General features: G+C 38.4%; 1 protein-coding gene across 4 annotated transcripts in view; it reads right to left on the reverse strand.

Moving 5' to 3' along the window:
- Positions 1–18,020, reverse strand: part of EPS15 (epidermal growth factor receptor pathway substrate 15) — a 123,498-nt gene extending 105,478 nt beyond the window's left edge. For 2 of the 4 annotated variants that reach the window (XM_037500322.2, XM_037500320.2), the window contains exon 1: positions 17,893–18,019. In XM_037500322.2, the coding sequence (XP_037356219.1) occupies positions 17,893–17,943 (51 nt within the window). In that variant the 5' untranslated portion in view covers positions 17,944–18,019. Of the gene's footprint in view, positions 1–15,027; positions 15,086–17,892 lie in introns of those variants that run through there. The other 2 variants (XM_054691504.1, XM_037500321.2) reach the window with 2 other exon arrangements.
- Between the last annotated feature and the right edge of the window lie 4,137 nt (positions 18,021–22,157).

Genomic DNA, 22,157 nt, shown 5'->3' on the forward strand with positions numbered 1-22,157 from the left:
CCTCTTACAGGTTTGTGATGTCTAAGAATTGAGTTTAATCTTTCACCTCCCTTGTAGCCCTCTCAAATTATACCCATCCAGATTTTAAATTCTGCCTATCTCAGGTTCTAGAATGGAATTATTATCCTCTTTGGTCATCTATGTACCTTGCCCACATTGTACTACTCAATTTATTTTAAATAAAAAGACAAAATAAAGTTCTCTTTTGAGGCATCCACTTTTCAACAAGATTACTTTTCTCCACTTCTTTATCACTGTTATCTTTTTAAATTCAGTCTCTCTACCTGGCCCACTGTTTTCCTCTCTACCCCAAACTTCCATCCAACTGTATGACTTCACCATAGATTTGGACAACACATGCAACAACCCAGCATCTTACTTCCTTTTTTTTTTTTTTTTATAGAGGCATGTTTATTTATTTATTTATTTATTTGTTTGTTTGTTTGTTTTGTTTATACATGCACTGGGTACAGTCAGAAGCACGGGAGGGTGAGAGAATTCACCAGAGCCAGAGCGGGGAGCAGAGCAGGCAGAAGGACCGAAGTACACTGCTGAGGGGAGCAGCGGGCGGCAGGAGAGGTCTGCGCGCCATGTGGGACCCTCCTCCGGTGGCCGGGGAGCAGCCGGGGATCGAACCGGTGCCGCAGAGGCCGCGGGCAGCTTCGCAACCCAGCGCTCAACCGCTGTGCCACTGGGGAGGCCCGCATCTTACTTCCTTGACCTCCTTCCTTGACCTCCTCCAGTGGTCTCTCCAAAACAGTTATGCAATGCATCACCATTGTGTACACCCGCTGACTTCCATGGTAACATCCTATATTCACAGAGCTATATATTATAGATCAAACCAAAGAAAATAAACAGTAATCTTTGCTATTTTAATTCTTTTCTTTGAAGATTTGTTTTATTTACTTCTTTATGCATACAAGAACTGAGGTATAGGCCAGAGGTGAGTGGGGTGAGAGGATTCACAAGAGACAGAGTGGGGTGCAGAACAGGAGGATCTACTGAGATACACTGATGAGGGGAGCAGCTGGCAAGACAGGAGAAGACTGTTGAAACATGTGTTACCTCCCTGGGGGGATTGAACTCAAGCCATAGCTTGATAGCACTGAGACTTTAACCCCTGTGCCACCAGGGAGGTGGTGCATTTTAATTTATTTCTACTACAGACTTAAGGTTAGAAAATATATATTCATACAACTTTTTTTTTGCCTCAAGAATGACTTGAAGTAAACACCATTTCCTGAATAATTTGTTTTTAATTACACACTTACATGTATGTAAAGAAAACATACATTTATGCATGTTTATTTGCTGTTTTATTCCGCATTTCCAAAACAGAAAAAAAAAACAGTAAAAAGAATTTTTATCACTGATTTAAACAGTAATGGCTTATAAAATGGGAGAGATGGAAAATCCAGTTGGGTGGGATAACTAATTGTCCAGAACAGACAGACTTGATTAATAAAGTTAACCTTCACTAACTGAAGGTAAAACAAACATGTTGAAATTTAATACAGATAAATGACAAGTAACTTCCTCAGAAAAAAAAATATATATAAACTTTGCACAAATCAGACAAAAAAAATTTTGACAGTTAATAGGGTAACAGAGACCCAAAAGAATTAGCAATGGGGCCTCGTCTAGTGGCTTAGCAGTTGAGCTCTGGTCTGTGAAGCTGCCCGCAGCCTCTGCAGCACAGGTTTGATCCCTGACCACCGGCGAGGGTCCCACATGGCGGGCAGACCTCTCCTGCCGCCCACTGCTCCCCTCAGCAGTGTACTTTGTCAGTCTGCCTATTCTGCTCCCCGCTTGGCTCTGGTGAATTCTCTCACCCTCCCGCACTTCTGACTGTACCCAGTGCTTGTATAAATAATAAATAAATCTTAAAAAAAAAAAAAAATAACTTAAAAAAAAAAGAATCAGCAATGAAATTTTGCTTTTTAAAAAGGCAAGTGAAAATGTAACACATAAATTCAAATATTCCACATTTAAATCACAGAGTGTTTTACAACTTCATAAGTAACATACTGAGTTCTTATTAATAATCATTTTCTATACATCAAGTTCTAGTCTCTTTTTTAAGATTTATTTATTTATTTATACAAGAACTGGGGTACAGGCCAGATGGGCAGGAGGTTGAGAGGATTCACCAGAGACAGAGCAGGGAACAGAACAGGCAGACTGACTGAAATACACTGCTGAGGGGAGCAGCAGGAGAGACAGGAGAGGTCTGTGTGCCATATGGGATCCTCACCAGCCAGCAGGCCGGGATCAAACCAGCGCTGCAGAGACTGTGGTTAGCTTCACAGCGCTGTGCTCAACCACCTGTGCCAACAGGGGAGGCCCCATCAAGTACTAGTCTTAAACACTTTACAAATCACACTCTTTACACTGACAAAGCATACATTATTATATACATTTAACAGATAAGGAAAATGAGACATTAATAAATTGAGTAAATGACTCAAAGTCACAAACCTATTTAGGTTGAACTGACTTGAATTCAAATCCAAGAAATTTGATTCCAGGACTGTCACTCTCAATTGTTACAATTTGTTACCTAAATCATCATCATTAATACCTTCATCATTCTTAACTAGCATCTTTCATATATATTGTATCATCTGAACCTACACAATACTCAACGAAATATTACCATATAACAATCCAAAGATACCTTCAGCCTTAGGCCACCTGCTATTTAACACAACAAAACAAGAGATGGTTTAAAATAACACTTTCAATTGTTAAGGCACAACTGCGTACATTTATCCACCTTTTTTTCTCTAGTATCACAACCAACCTGTTAAACATTAAGTCAAGCTTTCTTTACATCCAAATTTGAAAATTCTTCTGAACTGCCTTTGGCCACTAGCAATTATGTATAGAATCAGAGAGATTTTGCTTCCTATGATTCAGGTGTCACTTTTAATAATAATCTCTTCAATATAATTGAACCGACAGAAAAAAAATGCAGTTTTCACTCATTTTTTTCTATTTAAATTTCTAGTTTCATTTTTAAAAATTATTTCTATTACATTTAGAACCTGAATGACAATTTTTATAATGTAAAACACATTAGCTTCTTCTAGTTTTCAGCTATTATAAAATGCATTCCAAGAGATTTTAACAATTACTACAGGCTACAGCCTAGTATGAGAAATAAGGCAGTAGACACTTAAAATCTGAATGCCACTGATTTTCTTCCACTGCCTTAAGTAATACCTGACACAAAGAAAACTCAATATATATTTTATAAGTATATGAAAATGAAGGAATGGAATGAGTGAGCGAATAACAAGGAATCTTCTACATATAAAAAGAAAAAACTACTCAATATTGCATTATAGAATATTTCTTAGCTGGTGATTAAGGATTTAAATTTAACTTAAATTTCAACCATTTCACGTGGTTCTGCAAATATAATTAACTGAAGTAACCATCTGAAGTAAACACTGGTTGTATCTCTAAGTATAACCAATACATCATTCATAGCAATAATGACCCCATCATGACTTAACACTTCCACCAGTTAGCAAATTTCTTTTGTCATCAACTTTAAAAAGCAGAAAATAAAATTGAGAGGAAAAAGCCTTAAAATCAAGTAAGAATTCCTTTGTTAGGGATCCCTAAACATACTCTCCCGGGGGAGGACAGCCACAGGCCTACATCCCAAATTTGACAGGCAGCAACAAATCTTGTTTCAAAGACCAGAAAGTCCAGGAGGCCTAGGAAAAATGGGCATATTTAACAGTCCTGGCCTACTATGGTCTGGCATAGATACCCATTTCACAACCTTTAACTACACCTAATAGCAAGCAGTTTCAACTGACACAGTCCTGACAAGTTTCCCCCAGGGTGTCAAAAAAGAACAGGGATGGGGAAGTTAAATTCCAGGAATCAGGAAAAGTGATGGGAGCAAGGTATGCATAATTAAGAGGGACATGCCCCAACGTGAAAAGAAGAAACCTTAAAAACCAGCTGCCCTAGAGCCTTAGGGCAGATTTCATGCCTTCTGAGACCATCCTCTGCCTCGAGCAGCATCCTATTCTTTCTATCTCTAATACACTATCACTTGATTAATTCTGGTTTTTTCCTGAAATTCTTTTCTTGAAAGACTAAGGACCTCAATTCTTGCTGTACCCCAACACCTTAATCAGAGAATACGAAGATTACAAGGAACTGGGTGATTTATCCAAAGTCACAAGGAGTTAAACTCATGCACCTAAACTCATGCTATCTATGGTCAACTGATTTTTGATAAGATCATTCAAAGTAGAATTGTCTTTTCAACAAATGGTACTGGGAAAAGTGGATGTAAAAAAATGACGTTGGATTGCTATCTCAAACCATATATAAAAATATATAGAGGGCCTTCCCTTGTGGCGCAGCGGTTGAGCGCTGGGTTGCGAAGCTGCCCTCAGCCTCTGCAGCGCCGGTTCGTTCCCCGGCCATCGGTGAGGGTCCCACAAAAAAAAAAAAAAAAAAATATATATATATATATATAAATTAAAACAGATCAAAGATCTTAACATAAAAGTTAAAATTATAAAACTCTTGCAGAAAATATAGGAATAAATCTTTCATGACTTGACTTTACCAAAGTACTCTTAGATATAATAACATAAGCATAAGAAACAAAAGAAAAAAGTAGATAAATTCAACTTCATCAAAACCAAAAAGTGTGTGTGTCTAAGGATACTATTAGGAGAGTGGAGATAGCCCACAAAATGTAAATCCTATCTCTACTTCTCATAAGGGACTTGCATCTGGTATATAAAGAATACTTAGAACCCAATAATAAAAAGACAACTCAATTTAAAAATGGGCAAAGGACATGAGTGGACTCTTCTCCAAGAAGGTATACAAAAGGCTTAAAAACACATGAAAATATACCTGATACCTTTAGTCATCAAGGAAATGCAAATCAAAACCACAACGAAATAACACTTCACACCCATCAGGATGGCCAGAATCAACAAGACTGATAGCAACAATTTGGACAGGATGTGGAAAAATCCCATTCTCACACACTGCTGGCAGAAATATAAATGGTACGGCTGCTTTAGAAAACAGCCTGGGTTCCCCAAACAAACATAGAGTTATCATATAGTCTAATATAGACCCAGTACATCCACACAAAAACTTGTAAATGAATGCTTATAATTGGATTACTTACAACAACCCAAGAAGTGGAAGCAACTCAAATATACGTCAATGAATGGACAAATACACGTCAATGAATGGACAAATATATAAGGAAATATTATTCAGCAACAAAAAGTGAGATAATGATATAAGCCTCAAAAACATTAAGTGCAAGAAGTCAGTCACAAGAATCTACATATTATATAATTCCATTCATACAAAGTCTAAATAGGAAAATCTATTGACACAGAAAGTAAATTAGTGGTTGCTTGGGCATGGGGGAAGCATGGGGGTGAAGCGGATGATACCTAAAAACACGAAATCTGGGCCTCCCCTGGTGGCGTAGGCGGTTGAGCACCACGCTGTGAAGCTGTCCACAGCCTCTGCAGGGCCATCCTGGCCGGCCAGTGAGGGTCCCACAGACCTCTCCTGTAGCTCCCCTCAGCAGTATATTTCGTCAGTCTGCCTGTTCTGTTCCCCGCTCTGTCTCTGGTGAATCCTCTCACCCTCCCACTCATCTGGTCTGTACCCTGGTTCTTGTATAAATAAATAAATAAATAAATCTTTTAAAAAAAAAAAAAAAGCCACATGAAATTGTCCAATCGTTGATAAAAATATTCTAAAATTAACTGTGGTGATGGTTGCACACACCTATGAATAGATTAAAAAGCCACTGAAGTACACTTCAAACGTGCAAATTGTATGATAGGTGGAGTATATGTCAAACTGCTTAAAAAGCAGTTTTTAAGGAAACAATTGGGCAGGAAGTTCCAAATCTCCTAACAACTAAATAATTTTTTGACACTTTATAAATCATAACCACTTGTGCTAATGGCTCATTTTTCTAAAAGCAGAGAGAGTTCAATTTTTTTTCATATTTTTGACAGTATTTTAAAACTAGGACTAGAAATTAACTCAGTAAATTTGCAGTTTGCATAAAATGCTTTCCTCTTAACCTAGCCTCATGATGAAAAACTGCAATCGATACCTAAAAATATCCAATTTTTAAATATTTTTAAATGTTATTAAAATGTATAAGTATCCACGGTACATCAGTTATATACTTTTTTTCTGAAATGGAATGTTTTGCGAGGTTTTCCTTATAACGATATTTTTGGTGACTGTAAGACAGTAAGTCTTATCCATTTTAATCTGTGAAAACTGGTACTAATAAAATTTCTATACTAAGGAAAAAATCAATAGTAAAAAAATTGTGAGGGTAAAAGAGAGGAAAAAGTGCCAAGCACAGACACAAACCAGGGCATTTCAACCAATTCTGGCTCACAGTGGAATCAATAGAGTTAAGTTCTTGAAGGATTCTAAAGTGCCAGATGGTCCAAAAATCTACCCCCAGATTTTACAATGCACTGCTTAAAAAGTGCGTCTGGGGGGAGAAAAAAAAAAAAAAAAACAACAAAAAACAGAACAAAATGTAGAGAACAGACTAAGAATGAAAGCAACCCAGTCTGCAAAAGAGAAACTATGCAAACTAAAATCGTCCAATCTTCTTTAAGCTCACAATTTTCAATCCCAGTTTCCTATGCGAAGTGAACTTTACAAACTATAAATGGTCTCTGCAGTCAAATTAATATACTCATTTTAATTCCTTCACAATAGTATTTTTGAGTATTGCTCCTATCTGAGTAAATTACTGCTACTATCTGTTTTGTTATTCCAGCTCTTTTCAATTCATATGAAAATCACTGGAGTTTAATTTCAAAACTCAAAAACTTATACAGAAAAAATTCAGTTATGTAGTAAATACCATCTAAAACTACAAAAAAGAATTCAGCAAAAGGTATATCAAAGGTTATTTACAACAGCATTAATTAAAATTGATGTTATCTGTATACAGAGGGCTTGATTAAATAAACTATAAAATATCTAATTAACGTATTTTAAAGATATTAAAAAGATACTATGAAGACAACATAGGAAAACACCTATGATGTTAAGTTAAAGAAAACAAAATACAAATGCGTGTGTGTGTGTGTGTGAGAAAGAGAGAGAGAGAGAGAGAGAGAGAGAGAGAAAACAATACCATGTTTTCAAAAAGATGTAAAGGAAAAAAAAGTTTAAAAATTAGAACTTAAAACAGTGTGGATGGTAAATCCATGCTTTTACTTGCTATTTTTCTGCATAGTCTAAGAAGTTACCGATAATCCTTGGTATCAGTGACTTACTAAAATGCCAATGAAATGTAACATTTCATAAAAATTGATAGTTCTATAACTCAAATCCATTTGGTTAGTGGTGGTACTTGTTGCTATTATTAGCACTGTTGTATTATTATTATTATCTGCTACCATGTAAACTGATCCTGGACATTCATTATTTCATATAATCTTCATAACATCCTTCAGGTTGTTTGTCCTCCATTTTACAGGTTTGAAAAACAGAGGCTAGGAAACCTCACATAAAGAATTTAAATCTAAGACATTCTGACAGCAAAGCTCAGGAGCTCACCATCATTTTAACTTACCTCTCAACAATATTCATTATTTCAAACATCAGAAATCTTTAGATCTAGTGGGTCCAGATTTTATATAATAAAATAGTTTCTTAGGGAAATTATCTGACACATGGTATCATATTTAGCAAGAAAATACTGAAGGACTTCTAAATCCAAACAACCATGTTCAAGAAAATACTAGCTTGAAAATACTGGCATGATGTACACTAACCCAGACCAGATTAGGTTTTCATAATTAATTCCTAGAGGTTGCAAAATGTAAAACTACCTTCCATCATGTCTACAAAAACCCTCCAATATAACGACACAACAATCACTTCCTAGAGATATGTTCTATGTAATAAGTTGATCTTCACATAAGATGCTGCAGCCTAGAATACATGTCCAGTTAATAACCAAGAAACGGTACCAGTCAGTTCTCTGAGCTATTATCCCTTAAAAATACAAAAAGCCTTATTAAATTTATGAGTTGTTTAGACTACCCAGGTTATGATTCCTTTATTTATGTATATTTTACATCATTGTTCATTTTCAAACAGTGTTTGCTCCCCCCCCCCATCCCAGGTGTAGGCCACATAGAATTTCCTTCACCAATTTACCCACGCACCATCACCACACTCCCCTGTGCTCCTCCCTCTCTCCCTCTGATCCCTCTCCCTCCTCCTCTCCTGCAGGATGTCTCTGGTTTATAATTGTTTTTTTGTTGTAGTTGTTGTGTTGTGTTTTATATTGTTATTTATTTTTTCTCCGATGTCTTATTTGGTTCCCCTATATTCCTCCTATAAGTGAAACCATCCAATATTTTTCTTTCTTCTTCTGACTTATTTCACTGAGCATAATTCCTTCAGCTCCATCCATGTTGCTGCGAATGGCATTAGTTTATCTTTTTGATTGCTGAATAGTATTCCGTTGTGTATATATACATCTTCTTGAGCCAGTCATCTATTTTTGGGCATTTTACCCAGGTTATAATTCTGACACCACTACTTAGCAGAAGTTTACCCTTGAACAAATCATTTCAACTCTGTTTCCTCTTTTTGTAAAAGAAGGATAAAAAGGGTGATCAAGTTATCAGGTTTAAGTCCATAATCCTTGTAAGGATTACTGAAAAATTCATCAGTTGTATGATTATTGAAAACAGTGCCTAACACATCATAAGTGCTCAATAAGCATTAATTATTGCTTTTATCCCAATATTAAACTCTCCCCCTGGCCCCCTCCCCACACACTCACATACTCTGAATAATGTGTTCCTTTTAAATATAATAGAGGAACATAATATCACATGAATGTTCACTTCATCCTAACATTTGCACAAAATACTGTGAATGACTGCAGAAACAGACGTGTCGGGGTTCAAACCTCAAATCTACCACTTAGAGCACTACCCTAACACAGAAAATTGGTTCCCATTTGTTGAAAGGCTATGCCCACTATGCAGAAATGTCTTGCAACTAAAATAAGACAACAAGGGGCCTCCCTGGTGGCATAGGGGTTAAGTCTCAGCACTATCACGCTGGCTGCCACCGCTGTGGCCCTAGTTCTATCCTGGCCAGGGAGCTAACCCACATATGGCACAGCAGATCTCTCCCATCTTGCCTGCTACTCCCCTTAGCAGTCTATTTTAGTCAATCCGCCTGTTCTACTCCCCACTCTGTCTCTGGTGAATCCTCTCACCCCCAGCACCTCTGGTGTACACCCTGATTCTTGTATGCATAAATAAAAAAAAATAAATCTTTAAAGATAAGGAAGGTAACACTAAGAATGGCAGAGAAATTACACATAAAATTAAGTTCACAACTTAAGGGTGTCTTACCATTTAAGTTTTTTTAAAATCCAATATTTATACACAATATTCATGGCTCATGAATGCAATAAAAACATGAAGGAATAAAAAACATGAAGATAAACTACTCCCCCAGTTCCTAGCTCAAGAAAGTACATAACTCTATTATCTCCAATATGCCTAAATATAGATCACTAAGTTTTAAAAGTATGAAACTACACCAGTGATTCTCAACTAAAGTAATTTTGTCCCCCAAGAAAAATTTGATAATGTCTGAAGACATTTTTAATTGTCATGACCGGGGAAGAGAGTTACTAGATTCTAATGGGTAAAGATATTACAAAACATCCAATGCCCAGGACAACCCACACCAAACCCCCAAAGAATTATCTGATGCAAAATGTCAAGAATGCTAAGGTAAAAACAATGATCAAAAAAAAACAACACACACACACATAGAGCAATGCAATATAGAAGTTCCCCCAGTGCGTAAAGCCAACCTTTAATAAAAATAATTTTTATATCAGATTGACAATGATCAAAGTTTGATAATACTATGCTGATGAAGCTGTGGAAGAATGGCACTCTCAAGTATGTTGCTGGTGTAACCTTTTTGAATGCATATTAGCAATAGCCAAGTTAAAAATATCTTTGGTCCAACAATTACATCCACTAACAAGTAATGCACATACTCAAACATGTGCATAAGGATGCATAAAATAATACTAACTACTGCACTACTGGCAATAGTGAAAGACTGGAAGCAACACAAATGTGGCTAGTTAAATAAATTATGGTATAGTAACATAAGGCAATATCTGGAACTTTTGGAAATGAGGGAAATCTACATGCTGTGATACAGAATAATCTAGATCAGTTAAGCTAAAATAGCAACAATAATAAGCTATAAAGCAATGTCACTTGCTGAAAAAATTATACTTTATATAAGTACATGCATATGTACCTATATATCCATATAGGTGTATATATGTATACACATTACAAATGCACGTTGTACATACAGTAAAGATTATTCAACTATTGCTAAAAATACATATAAGATAATGGCAAGAATAACAACCTTCCAGGAAGGGGCCTAGGGGCCTAGGATAAGAGGGTGATTTTCACTGGTATCATCTGAATTTGTTTTAATATGAATTTATGCTGCTCTTTCATTTACTGACTCGAAAACAAATTCTGAACCTCGGTATCCTCCAATTTGAAATGATGGTAATAATAGGTTACCTCATTGGTTATTGTAAAGATCAAATAAGAGAGCATAAAATGCTTTGTAAATTATAAAGCAGCACACAAAATTATAAATGAGTCCTCTGAACTGAATTCTCCAAGACAATTATAATTATGATCATTCTGACCAATTTCTCTAAACCCAAAAATGGGACTGTTTTAAGATGAAATCTGAGTGTAGATACAATCTTAGAACACAGATTTTTACTGCACATGAAGTTATTGATTTCAATTTAAAAGAGTAAATTTTCAAAAAAAAATTGAAAGTGCTAAATCAACTGATTACAGAAGAAATACACGCTCACTGTTGAAAATAAGATAGATAAAAACTACAACCATGCTATTATAAAATCTTGGTGTTTTCTTCTTTCAGTCTTTTCTATGTATGTTTAACTGGGTTAGATGATTGTTCTAAATAAAATGTTTCCACTTTGGGGCCTCCCTGGTGGGCAGGGGGTTGAGACGCAACCTATGAAGCAATCCACAGGCTCTGTAGCACGAGTTCCATCCCTGGCTGGCCAGGGAGCAACCCACATCGCGTAGCAGACCTCTCCTGTCTAGCAGACCTCTCCTGTCTCGCTCGCTGCTCCCCCCAGCAGTGTATTTCAGTGTATCTGCCTGTTCTGTTCCCACTCTGTCTCTGGTGAATCCTCTCAGCCCCAGCACCTCTGGCCTGTACCCCAGCTCTTGTATGCATAAATAAATAAATCTTTAAAAAAAAAAGTTTCCACCTCACAGTAACACAGCACTCGGATTACAACATTTCTCAGATTACTACAAGTACCTAAAAAATGTAAAAGAAGGTATAATATTTTACCTTGTTGATGAGAGTTCACCCTTTTTTTTTTATTGAAGCACCACTGGATTATACCACTATATATGATTCAGTTATAGGTTCACACCTCTTCAGATGTATGTTACCACATCTCATCTACCACCAAGGCACAGACAGTCCTCCACCATAGTCCACCTATGTTAGCCTCAATTCCACAGTCAGACTTCTAGGGTTTGTTTTTGTTTTGTTTCTCTACACTTCACATAAAAGTCAAACCATTCAGTACTTATCTTTCAACTCTGACTTATTTAGCTTAGCATTATCCCTTACAGTTCCACCCATGTTTTCACAAATGGCAAGAGTTTATCTTTTTTTTAGCTGAGTAGATCCCACTGTGGATATAAACACCTTTTCCTAATTTACTCATCTGTCCTTGGGGAGTAAAGTTGTTTGCATAATTTGGCTATTGTTTAACCACTTTAAAATGAAATTCCAGTATATGTTTGCCTGATGAACACTGCCTGGATAAACTTTTCACGTATTTCTACCAATTCTCCAAGTAATTTTCCAGTGCATGCTCTCTTGCTGGAGTTTCTGTGGTGTGTGCATCTGCGTCTCTGTGTGTATGTGTGTGTCTCTGTCTGTCTGTCTCTCTCTCTCCCCCCCCACCCCACCTCTTTCACTTCCTCTCTCCATCCTTCAACTCATTTTACTGCTTTTGATTTCCAGAGTTCCAATATTAAATCCAAAACTCACATAATAAAGAAGCATATAAAGTGTTTTTGTAATTCTTTGAAAAGCAAGTACTATACCTTATATGAAGCTCTTAAAATCAGACATTTAGAGAGAGAGACTAGAGATATGAGTCATTACTAAATAAAGATGTTCAATTTTTCTAATACATACTAGTCTCTTACTATCTTTCTAACTACAAATAAAGTGAAAACAAAGGAATACATTCTTAGGTAATTCCTGGGAGACTCTATTGGACAAATCCAACTGTTCCTAATTAATTTTAACTATGACAACTCCTCCCAAATGCTGAACATTCCAAACCATTTTTGAGAGCAGCTAGATATCATTCAAGTAAGCACAAATTTCCTGAGTATACTGAACTGTGCCTGTCCTAGAGTAGGAACTCAATATGACAAGTTGAATAAATACTCCTCTTCTGCTTCTGAGAACATGTAGTAATTTTCATACTCTGTCCTCTATCTACTATCATAATTGTTAAACCAGACCACTAAGGTGATGCTTTGTTGTGTGCTTTTTTTTTTTTTAATTAAATGGTAAATAAACACTAGAAACTGAATTATGGGGGATTTTTCTCCCTCCAATTCCCAAATTTTCAGTAATGCTCATTCTTCCAATTTGAATAGAGCATTAAAAGGAGCAATATCATAGTGTTTACTGATTTAGACCATATACTAATTTTTTTATTAAAACCCACTTTAGAGGTTTTTATTATTAAAAAACAATCCTTGCCAAATTAAGAAAACTTCACACAAAGCTGGCTGCTGAGAAATTAATTAAAATATGCATATCTTGGTCTCATTCAATAAAATAAAGTCTTTATTATCATGTAGGGAACTACTTGTGCACAAACTGTATTGACAAGATGCCATTAACGGTGCTAGATATTCAGAAGCAGAATATATGGCTTCCATCCTCAAGCAGCTTACTATCTAATTGGGACAACAGACCATTGCTGAAAAAGAGAAATCAAAAATACAACAGAACACTGAATTTGCCAAGCATCTAATACACAGAGAAGTATAGTAAAATGTACAGCTTTTAATGTCCTACAGTCCTAACTCTCCTGCATTGTTGGTGGGAGTGCAAACTAGTCCAACCACTATGGAAAGCTGTGTGGAGATTTCTTGACCTACTAAAGATAGAGCTTCCATATAATCCAGCAATTCCACTCCTAGCTATTTACCGAAATGACACAGAAACATTAATTCCAAAGGGCACCTGCATCCCTATGTTTATATCAGCACTATTTACAATAGCCAAGCTATAGAAACAACCCAAATGCCCAAAAATAGATGACTGGATCAAGAAGATGTGCTATATATACACAATGGAATATTACTCAGCAATCTAAAAAGATAAACACATGCAGTTTGCAGCAACATGGATGGAGCTAGAAAGGATCATGCTCAGAGAAATAAGTCAGAAAGAAAAAGAAAAATACTGGATGGTCTCACTCATAGCAGGAATTTAGAAAACCTAAATAAGGGACCAGGAAAAAGACTAATTAATACAAAAGTAAAAATCAAAATCAACAAGCAACTATAAACCAGAGTCACACCACAGGATGGGGGGCAGGGGAGAGGAAGGACTAGGGTCAAAATAAGGGGGTGGTGCAATTGTATGGGGAATATAACCAAAATGATAATGCATACATTGTGCAAAAATGAAAAATGATGTAAGAATTACATAAAATAAAATATTAATTTTTTTAAAAGGAAATTTTAGTGATTTTTTTTTTTAAAGATTTGTTTATTTATACAAGCACTGGGTACAGTCAGAAGCGCGGGAGGGTGAGAGAATTCACCAGAGCCAGAGCAGGGAACAGAACAGGCAGACCAAAGAAATACACTGCGGAGGGGAGCTGCGGGCAGCAGGAGAGGACTGCACACCACGTGGGACCCTCGCCAGTGGGCGGGGATTGAACCAGCGCTGCAGAGGCTGCGGGCAGCTTCACAACCCAGCGCTCAACCGCTGCGCCACTGGGGAGGCCCTAAAATATTAATTTTAAAAAATAAATAAATAAAAGATAAAAATACTAGAATAACTCCTGCAAAATAAGGTTAAGTGAGATATAAAAAAGAAAATAATATTCTTAATAATATAAAAAAATAAAATAAATAAAGTCCTACAGTCCTAGGTCCAAATCTCAGATCCACCACTTAGCAGTATATATAAATTACTTCCTTCATTTGTAGAACACAATTTAGAGTACATGAAATAAATGTCTGACATACAGAAACACCCAAATAGAAACTAGTAATATTACTGTTATTACTAGGCACACAGGCTTAAAGAAGAAATGGACAATTAGGAAAGTTTAAAAAGAAAAGATGGATCTTTATTATAATCTACCATCATAAGCAAAAATCCAAGCTTTACTTATTAAGAAAGTAGAAAACTTAGGGGCCTCCCTCAGTACTATCAAGCTATCACCAGCCACAATGGAACAAGATGGACCCCCAGTCAGGGAGCTAACCCACATGGCCAGTAAACCTCTCCAGTCTAGCCCCATGGCTTCTTCAGCAATGTATTTCAGAAGATCCACCTATTCTGCTCCCCACTCTGTCTCTAGTGAATCCTTTCACACACACCTCCACCTCTGGCCTACACCCCAGTTCTTGTATGCATAAATAAATAAATCTTTAAAAAAAAAAAAGTAAAACACTTAAAGAACACAACTGAAATCAGAAAATACTATGGCAATACATCACTAATTTAGGAAAGTCACCATCAGATATCTACAAATCATACAACATGCTCTATAAAACAGAAAATTGGGTAGAAAGGTTCTTGATCAGCTAATTCAAACTGCCCTACTAGAATCTAAGTTTTGTTTACCTCCAAGTTCCAAGAACTGTTGTCTCTTTTGTTCATTAGTAGATCTCACCACCAAAAAAAAAAAAAAAAAAATCTAAATCCTCAGTACCTAGAATAATTCCTGGAACACAGGAATGCTCAACAAATACTTGATGAATAAATATCAAAATTCAGAAAACTGGTATCTGGAGATTTAAACTCAATGCCACAAAGTCAGCTGTTGGCAGAGCTGGGACTAGAACTAACATTTCATTAACTCTAGTATTCCATCCTCTCTAGAAGGTAGAAGATGATGATTCAGATAATTTATTTTGGTGGATGGGGAGTTGAAGCTGACTTGCATGTAGGGAAAAGAGGAAGGAAGGAAAAAACATTTTTCACATATTTTTTCCCAAACTGTTAGTTTTGCATAAATTGATAAAGGCAAAAAAAACGTTAAACAAGACAATCCCAGCACAGTGACTAGCATATGATAGGTTCTTAACAAATACTTGATGAATGAATGAACCTATTCCAAAACCATTATTATCTCACAACCAGAAGCAGAATCAAACTTCAGCATCTGTTTAATCTTTTAACGGTCATAGAGCCCTTTAGAATTTTCACTCATTTGTAAGATAAACAGTTATTAATCACTTTCTTCCAGATGGGCACAGAGGGAGAGTGAGGAATTAATATGGCCTGCCCTGGGGGTTCTCTTACTGCTGTATGCCCAAGTCTAAGTGTGTGTGTTTGGGGAACCCGTGGGTAAGAGAGGAAGTGGTAACTGTTAAAGCAGACTGCAGTATCTGTTTATATGCCTCATATCAAAAAAATTTTTAAAACACAAATCAGTCAACTTTTGAAATAACAAGGAAGCACATTAGAGATTAACATGGGAAAGTTCTTTTTTCTGTGCTTGACAAAATATCTTATTCACCTCTTAATATCTTAAAATTAAAATACTCTAAATTGACTTATTTGAATTGTCATATAAATGAACCATCAGTGTATGCTCTCTCAATGCATAATGTATGCTGAAGGACAATACTGTAAATTTCAGTATTTACTGAATGCAGTATTTAGTGACATTTACATGTTAATATTTAAATATATAACCAGAAAAACATAAATTATTTATGGGACTATAAAACTGACAGAGCCTGAAGAAAATCTCCAGAGATGCATGATAATAAATAGAAACTAAAAACATAGTATTACCCAGGGAGAGAATAAAGTATGTACACAACTGAGAAGCACATCTATAGAATTCTTCAAGAGAACAAAAGCTTCAAGAGGGGAAAAGTCCTGCCAGAACTGGCCAACAGTGAGCAACAGGCTGCCAACAGGGATCTTGTTTAATGCCAGTCACTAAGTAGACTTATAAAAACTGAACACCCAAAAGTCAATGTTGTCATTCCTCAGGTTTGAGTTTCTAGGAGGACACTTCCAAAGGAATTTACCACCAAGGTGTGTTATCACATTCCAAGAATTCTTCCCCATTATTTGCTTTACAAAATAGGGATAATCAACACCAAATAAACTGACTTCAACTAGAAAACTGATAAGTCCTGAAAACTAAATTTATTGTACTTGGGAACATATTTACATGTGACTTCTAGGCAGAACATAATTTTCACTCAGTTTCTACCCTAGCATGCAAAGCAAAATACCCCAAAGCCTCTTGACCTCAGCACAGAAAACTTTATGGTCCATAAGTAGGCCCTATATCCCAAAGTTAAAGTTTGATAAGCAATGACAAATCCAGGTCAAGGAGACTACAAGTTGGCAGGGAGATACTACAAGGCAAGCAAGAAGGCTGATGTGGGGCCCGACAGAAAAATCCATAGCCATCAGCTCTAGAGAGAACAGGCTGAGAAGGGGAGAGCCGGATAGGTGTAGGTGAGAGCTGCCAATAGGGACTACAAGTGCATTTCACCTCATATCCTGGCCATCATGGAAAGATTATAACTGGCTTTATTTACAAAAAAGGAGAAAATAGGTTCCCAGAGTGTGAGTGATATTAAGACATCTTCTATTAAGTACAAGGGCTGGACTCTGAAAAATGCCGCAAGGCAAAAGCAAAGATCCCAAGAATATGTTTTCGTGAAGATTTCCCCAGGACAACTGACGGTACTTCCCAGCCCCAAAACTCGCGGAACCGTCACACCTGTAAAAGCCTGTGTCCCTGCTCTCCGCTTGGACAGCGAATATGAGTCCACCAGGCAGGAGTGACAGCAGCCCCGAGGACTGAATCGGGGAACTAACCGAGAAGGAAACCTGATCAAAAGGGGGGGCTCCTAAATTCCGGCAGGAGCAAGCAGGACAAGCACTTGCATAGGATGAGACTTATTTAAGAAAGAAGGACTCTCACTGGCCTCTCACAGGAGAAGACGAATACAGAAGGGAAAGCCCAGCTCCGAGGAGGGTGGCTCCAGAAAGTGGACTCCGAGGGGCGCACGCTGCCCGGCCCCCAGGAGAGCCTCGCGAGGGGCGAGGTCCGACCGGGGTGATGCTGATCCGCGCGAGCTCAACAGGAGCTCACCTGGGGTGCGCCTGGCCTGGAAGTAAGAAACTTCCCGGGGGGCGAGACTGACTGGGGTGAGAGGGGCCGGGCACCAGCGCAGCCGGACGCGGGGGGCAGAGTCCACTCAGCTGTGGCGAGAAGGGGACCCAAGTGGGGTTCGGGGCGGGGCCGGAGAGCTCACCGACCCGGGGCGGGGTCGCGGCTGCCTCAGCGGAGCAGCCGGCTCGGGATGGCGCCCTCTCACGCGCTCTGGGGCGCACGAGCAGCCGCCCCGCCGCGGGCCGGGAGAAACTGCCCGGTGGGTGACCCAAAGGGCGGTGGGGGAGGGGCCGGCCGCGGACACCGGCGCTCCCCGCCCGGCGGACGGGCGGCGGCGTTACCTGTGTCAGAGAGAGCTGGGCCGCCGCAGCCATGGTGTTTCCATCATGCATGGGAGGGGAAGGGAAGACGGGCTGACGGGGGCTCGGGGCGGGGAGGAGGCGGAGGGAGCGGCCGGAGGCTGGCGGGCGGGCGACGGGCGGGCGACGGGCGGGCGTCTCCCCGAACTTCGACAACTTCCCTCCTCTCGCCCGTCCCGCCCCGCCCCGCCTGGCCACGCCCACCGGGGGGCTGGCTGTGGCGGCGCCCAACTCCTGGCGCTGGAGTTTACGCCGCCGGATCGGAGCCAGCCCCCGGGGCCTCCTGGGAAAACCCGGAGCGGAAGTGAAATTAAGGTGGATGGGCTTCAAGGCGAAAGCGATTCCAGCATGCCCTGTGAACTGCGCTTAAGTCATCTTAAGTAAACTTGTGCTCCAGAACGGTGGGGGAAATTGTACCCGAAGTCCAGGAGATTTATGAGAACTAAGTGAAATAATGTGAGGAAAGAATAACAGAATATTATATATGCCAGGATCTGTGCTAGAGGGTTTGTTTTTGAATTGTATGAATGGAGAAAATGAGAAATTCTGCAGATGAGGAAACTAAAATGCAAATAAGTGCCTTACTTATGTCATGCAGCTGATGTATATCTGGATTAGAATCCAGGTCTGACTCCTAAATCTTTCATTTAATCTTTTGCTTTCAGAGAGTCATTGAGAAAGAAGACTTGATTTTAAGTAATTCTCTCTAGGAGCCAAAAATCTGGGTGGGAGGGGAAATGAATACTTTCCTTGCCTGATTGCTGCCTGCCACGCTTAAGTTGTTCAATAAAAGAGCACTGGAACCTGCTCAGGTGTTGCAACACTCCTAACTCTTCCCATAGTTCACCTGGCGAACGCCTCACTTTCTCAAGGTACAGCTTAAGCACCTCTGCCTTTGCAAAGCTTGTCCTGACTTTCCCAAGTCAGAGTTACATGTTCTCCTCTTCCTTTCAACGTTTCTTCTCCACCTCAGTCTACCCCTCTATACTGAGAACTCCTCAATGACAAGAATTGTTTCTGCTGTATTTCCACACCATGGGACCCTAGCATATAATACGTACTTAACAAAAGCCTTAGTTCCAGCCTGTATTAAATATAACACATCCTACACTCTCATGCTGCCATCTTCAGTTAGAAGAAACAACCAGTTACTTGAAAGCCTCATTTTTAAAGGCTTGGCTTATATGCCACCTACTTCAGGAAGCTGTCTAGGAATTCCCCAACCCACTTCTTAGATGTCTACTAGGATCATTATTATACTCTGCCTTGTTTTTAAGAGTTAGCTGAGAGCCTTCTGTGCCCCCACTAGACTGTAAAATCCTTGAGGACACGGGTACTGACTCATTGCTACATCCCCCTTATACTTTAGGCTAGCAAAGAGTAAGATAAGTAATAAATATTCTTGCCCAGATTTGGTCTTCTTTTCTCAATTATGGTGGCTTCCCACAACAAGAAATCACAACACTGTCAGACCCATAGTTCAGTTATCATTATCATAGCAATCCCCATTTGACGAACTAAGAGACCCATTTGAACAGGGCCCAAGATGGAGTTAGCCCCACCTAAGTTTTTAAAACTCTGCCACCACAGGCAAATCATCCCACTAATGCCCGCAGAAACCCCTGGCTCTATTCACACCCCTTCTTCCAAGATTCAATCACTAAGTGATAGCTATGCGGGCCTGGTAAGAAGCCACTTATTCAAGAGAGCCTCCTTTGAGCTTTTGATGTTATTCTTTTCACTCAAGGAAGAAGGGGAGATAGCTTTAAATTAATGCACATGGGTTTATCTATCAGCTGTAATAACTGATGTTTCCACTTGAATTTCCTATTTTATATGTTTGCATTTGAGCTTCACAACAATTCTGAAAGGCAGTAATCATTATATCCAGATAAGTAACTGAATGTTACAGAAGTTAAGTGCCCATGGTTTTATAGCTAATAACCAAAACGGGATAGCATAGTGGAATAAACAGTGTCTGGACATCAGAAACATCAAGATTCTAATTCTGGCTCTACCATTTACTAGGTATACAACCTTAGGGTTCTTATTAGGACAATGAGATAAAATACATGAAAATATCTAAAGTTGTACATATCCAAATTTGCTTAAGAAATCTGAAAGTCACAGACTAAGTTGGTTTTGAAAGCCCATATTCATTTGCTATGCAAGGAGACTCCTCCAAACTATATGAGATACAATATATTATTTTGGGGTGACTACAGTGGAGTCCCTAGTATAAAGAATTTTCTAAAAAGGCAGTGTGGGATAATAAAGAGAATTCACTGGAGTCACTTTGTGAATGTCAATCAGAAAAACTATTTAGCCTGCTTGAGCCTCAGTTTCTCATACTTAAAAATGAGTGAATCAATGTGGAAAATGTTGAGGAAGTATAGGAATTATTGTATTATTTATAATAAGTCAAAGACACTGTCTTATATACAGAAAGTGTGGCTTTTCACTGATTATAAATGTTTTTACATATCTACATATATCACAATTCCTGGAGTCTAATAGTTACATGATAACAGATTATTGAACTAAACTGAATGCACAGTCTCCTGTATAGTTATTATTTTAATCCTCATTTTATCCCCATTTTACAGATAAGAAAATCAAAGAACAAATAACTTTTTAAAGTAAGGATCACTTAAAACAGGTTTGGTTAAAATAATCATAATCATAATCACGTCCTCATCATGGGAAAACTAACTAAAAATCATTACATGTGAATTGCCCTAGGACCTCTTCCTGAGCACCAGTAATTTGTATTGACTTCCTTCTCCACTCATTGGTTTGGTTTAAATTAAAAACTTGATATGTAGTAAGGGATTGGAATAGTGGTCCAAATTCCTAAAAAGGCCTACAAATCTGACTGGATTTTTTTTAAAGATTTATTTATTTATACATACAAGAACTGGGGTACAGGCCAGAGTAGTAGGGGGGTAAGAGGATTCACGAGAGACAGAGTGGGGATCAGAATAGGCAGATCGACAGAAATACACTGCTGAGGAGAGCAGTGGGTGAGTCAGGAGAGGTCTGCTGCTCTTTGTGGGTTGCTCCATAGCCACGCGGGGGATCAAACCCATGCTGCAGTGGCTGCAGTGAGCTTCATAGGTTGCGTCTCCCTTGCGCCACCAGGGAGGCCCCCTGGATTTTTTTTTTTTAATGACACACCAATGATAGTTTGCAAATGTGTGTCCCAGATCTCATCAAAGCACTGGGTCATATCTCAAAACTATTTTAGGAGAGTAAAATGTAGCTAATGGAAGATATGATCTAATTCATTAAAAAAAGTAATTTCATGGAGTAGTTTCATTCATAATAAAAGTAGTTTCATGGAGCAGACACAAAGGACTTACTGGGTTTTTTCTAGGGCAAGTTAATGTCTTTGGGTCTCTAAACCTCATATTCCTCATGTGTACACTGAAGATAATACCCACCTTGTAAGAATGGTGTAGGGATTAGAAATCTTGCATAAAGCCCCTATTAAAGAGTCTAACCTGGTCCTGTAGATACATTGGTTATAGGAAGGGAATGCCTTGAATAGCTGAAAGATTCCTGTAATTGGAAAAGTAGATGTTCCCTAGGTAAATGACTTACATTCACATATTGATAACCAGCAATCACTGCTTTCCTGTATATTATTTGATTTAATCAAGACAACTCTATAGGGATTACTATTAATTTTATTTTTCAGAAGAGGAATTTGTCCAAATTCATACTGACAATGCTGGAAATTACCACAGATCTTCTGACTCAAATGGGCTTTTTTACTAGGGCATGTGCTGGTGTCCTGCAGACATTGATCACCCCCAAGAAGACATAATAAAAATGCTGTTGACCACTGAAAGATGAAGATGAAGCTCTGGATTTATAATAACCCTAAACCCAAGATGAGCTTGAAGAGGGGAACTTAGATCTTGAACAGTTTGTCCAAAAAGCCTATCTTTTCATCTTTCTGTCTTACTTTAACTCCCACTTCTTTCCCAAAACCCATCCTCAAAGGAAACCAAAGCTGCTTTTATTTCTTTAGTTTCCATCTTTTAGAGGTGACTGTCATATCAGCTCTTCATGAACACCACACAGCTGGCATGTCATCATTTAGAAATACAAAATGACTAATTGAACCTATGGAAAATAAAAACTGTGAGGAGCCCTCTGAACATATAAAGAACCAATTTATTTGCACGAGACTTTCAAAAAGGCCTTCCATATAAATGGCGTTAAGCTACCCAAAAAAAAAA

Source organism: Talpa occidentalis, unplaced genomic scaffold (genome assembly GCF_014898055.3).
Source record: "Talpa occidentalis isolate TD23 unplaced genomic scaffold, MPIMG_talOcc4v2.1 talOcc4.9, whole genome shotgun sequence".
In the NCBI taxonomy this organism is placed as follows: domain Eukaryota; kingdom Metazoa; phylum Chordata; class Mammalia; order Eulipotyphla; family Talpidae; genus Talpa; species Talpa occidentalis.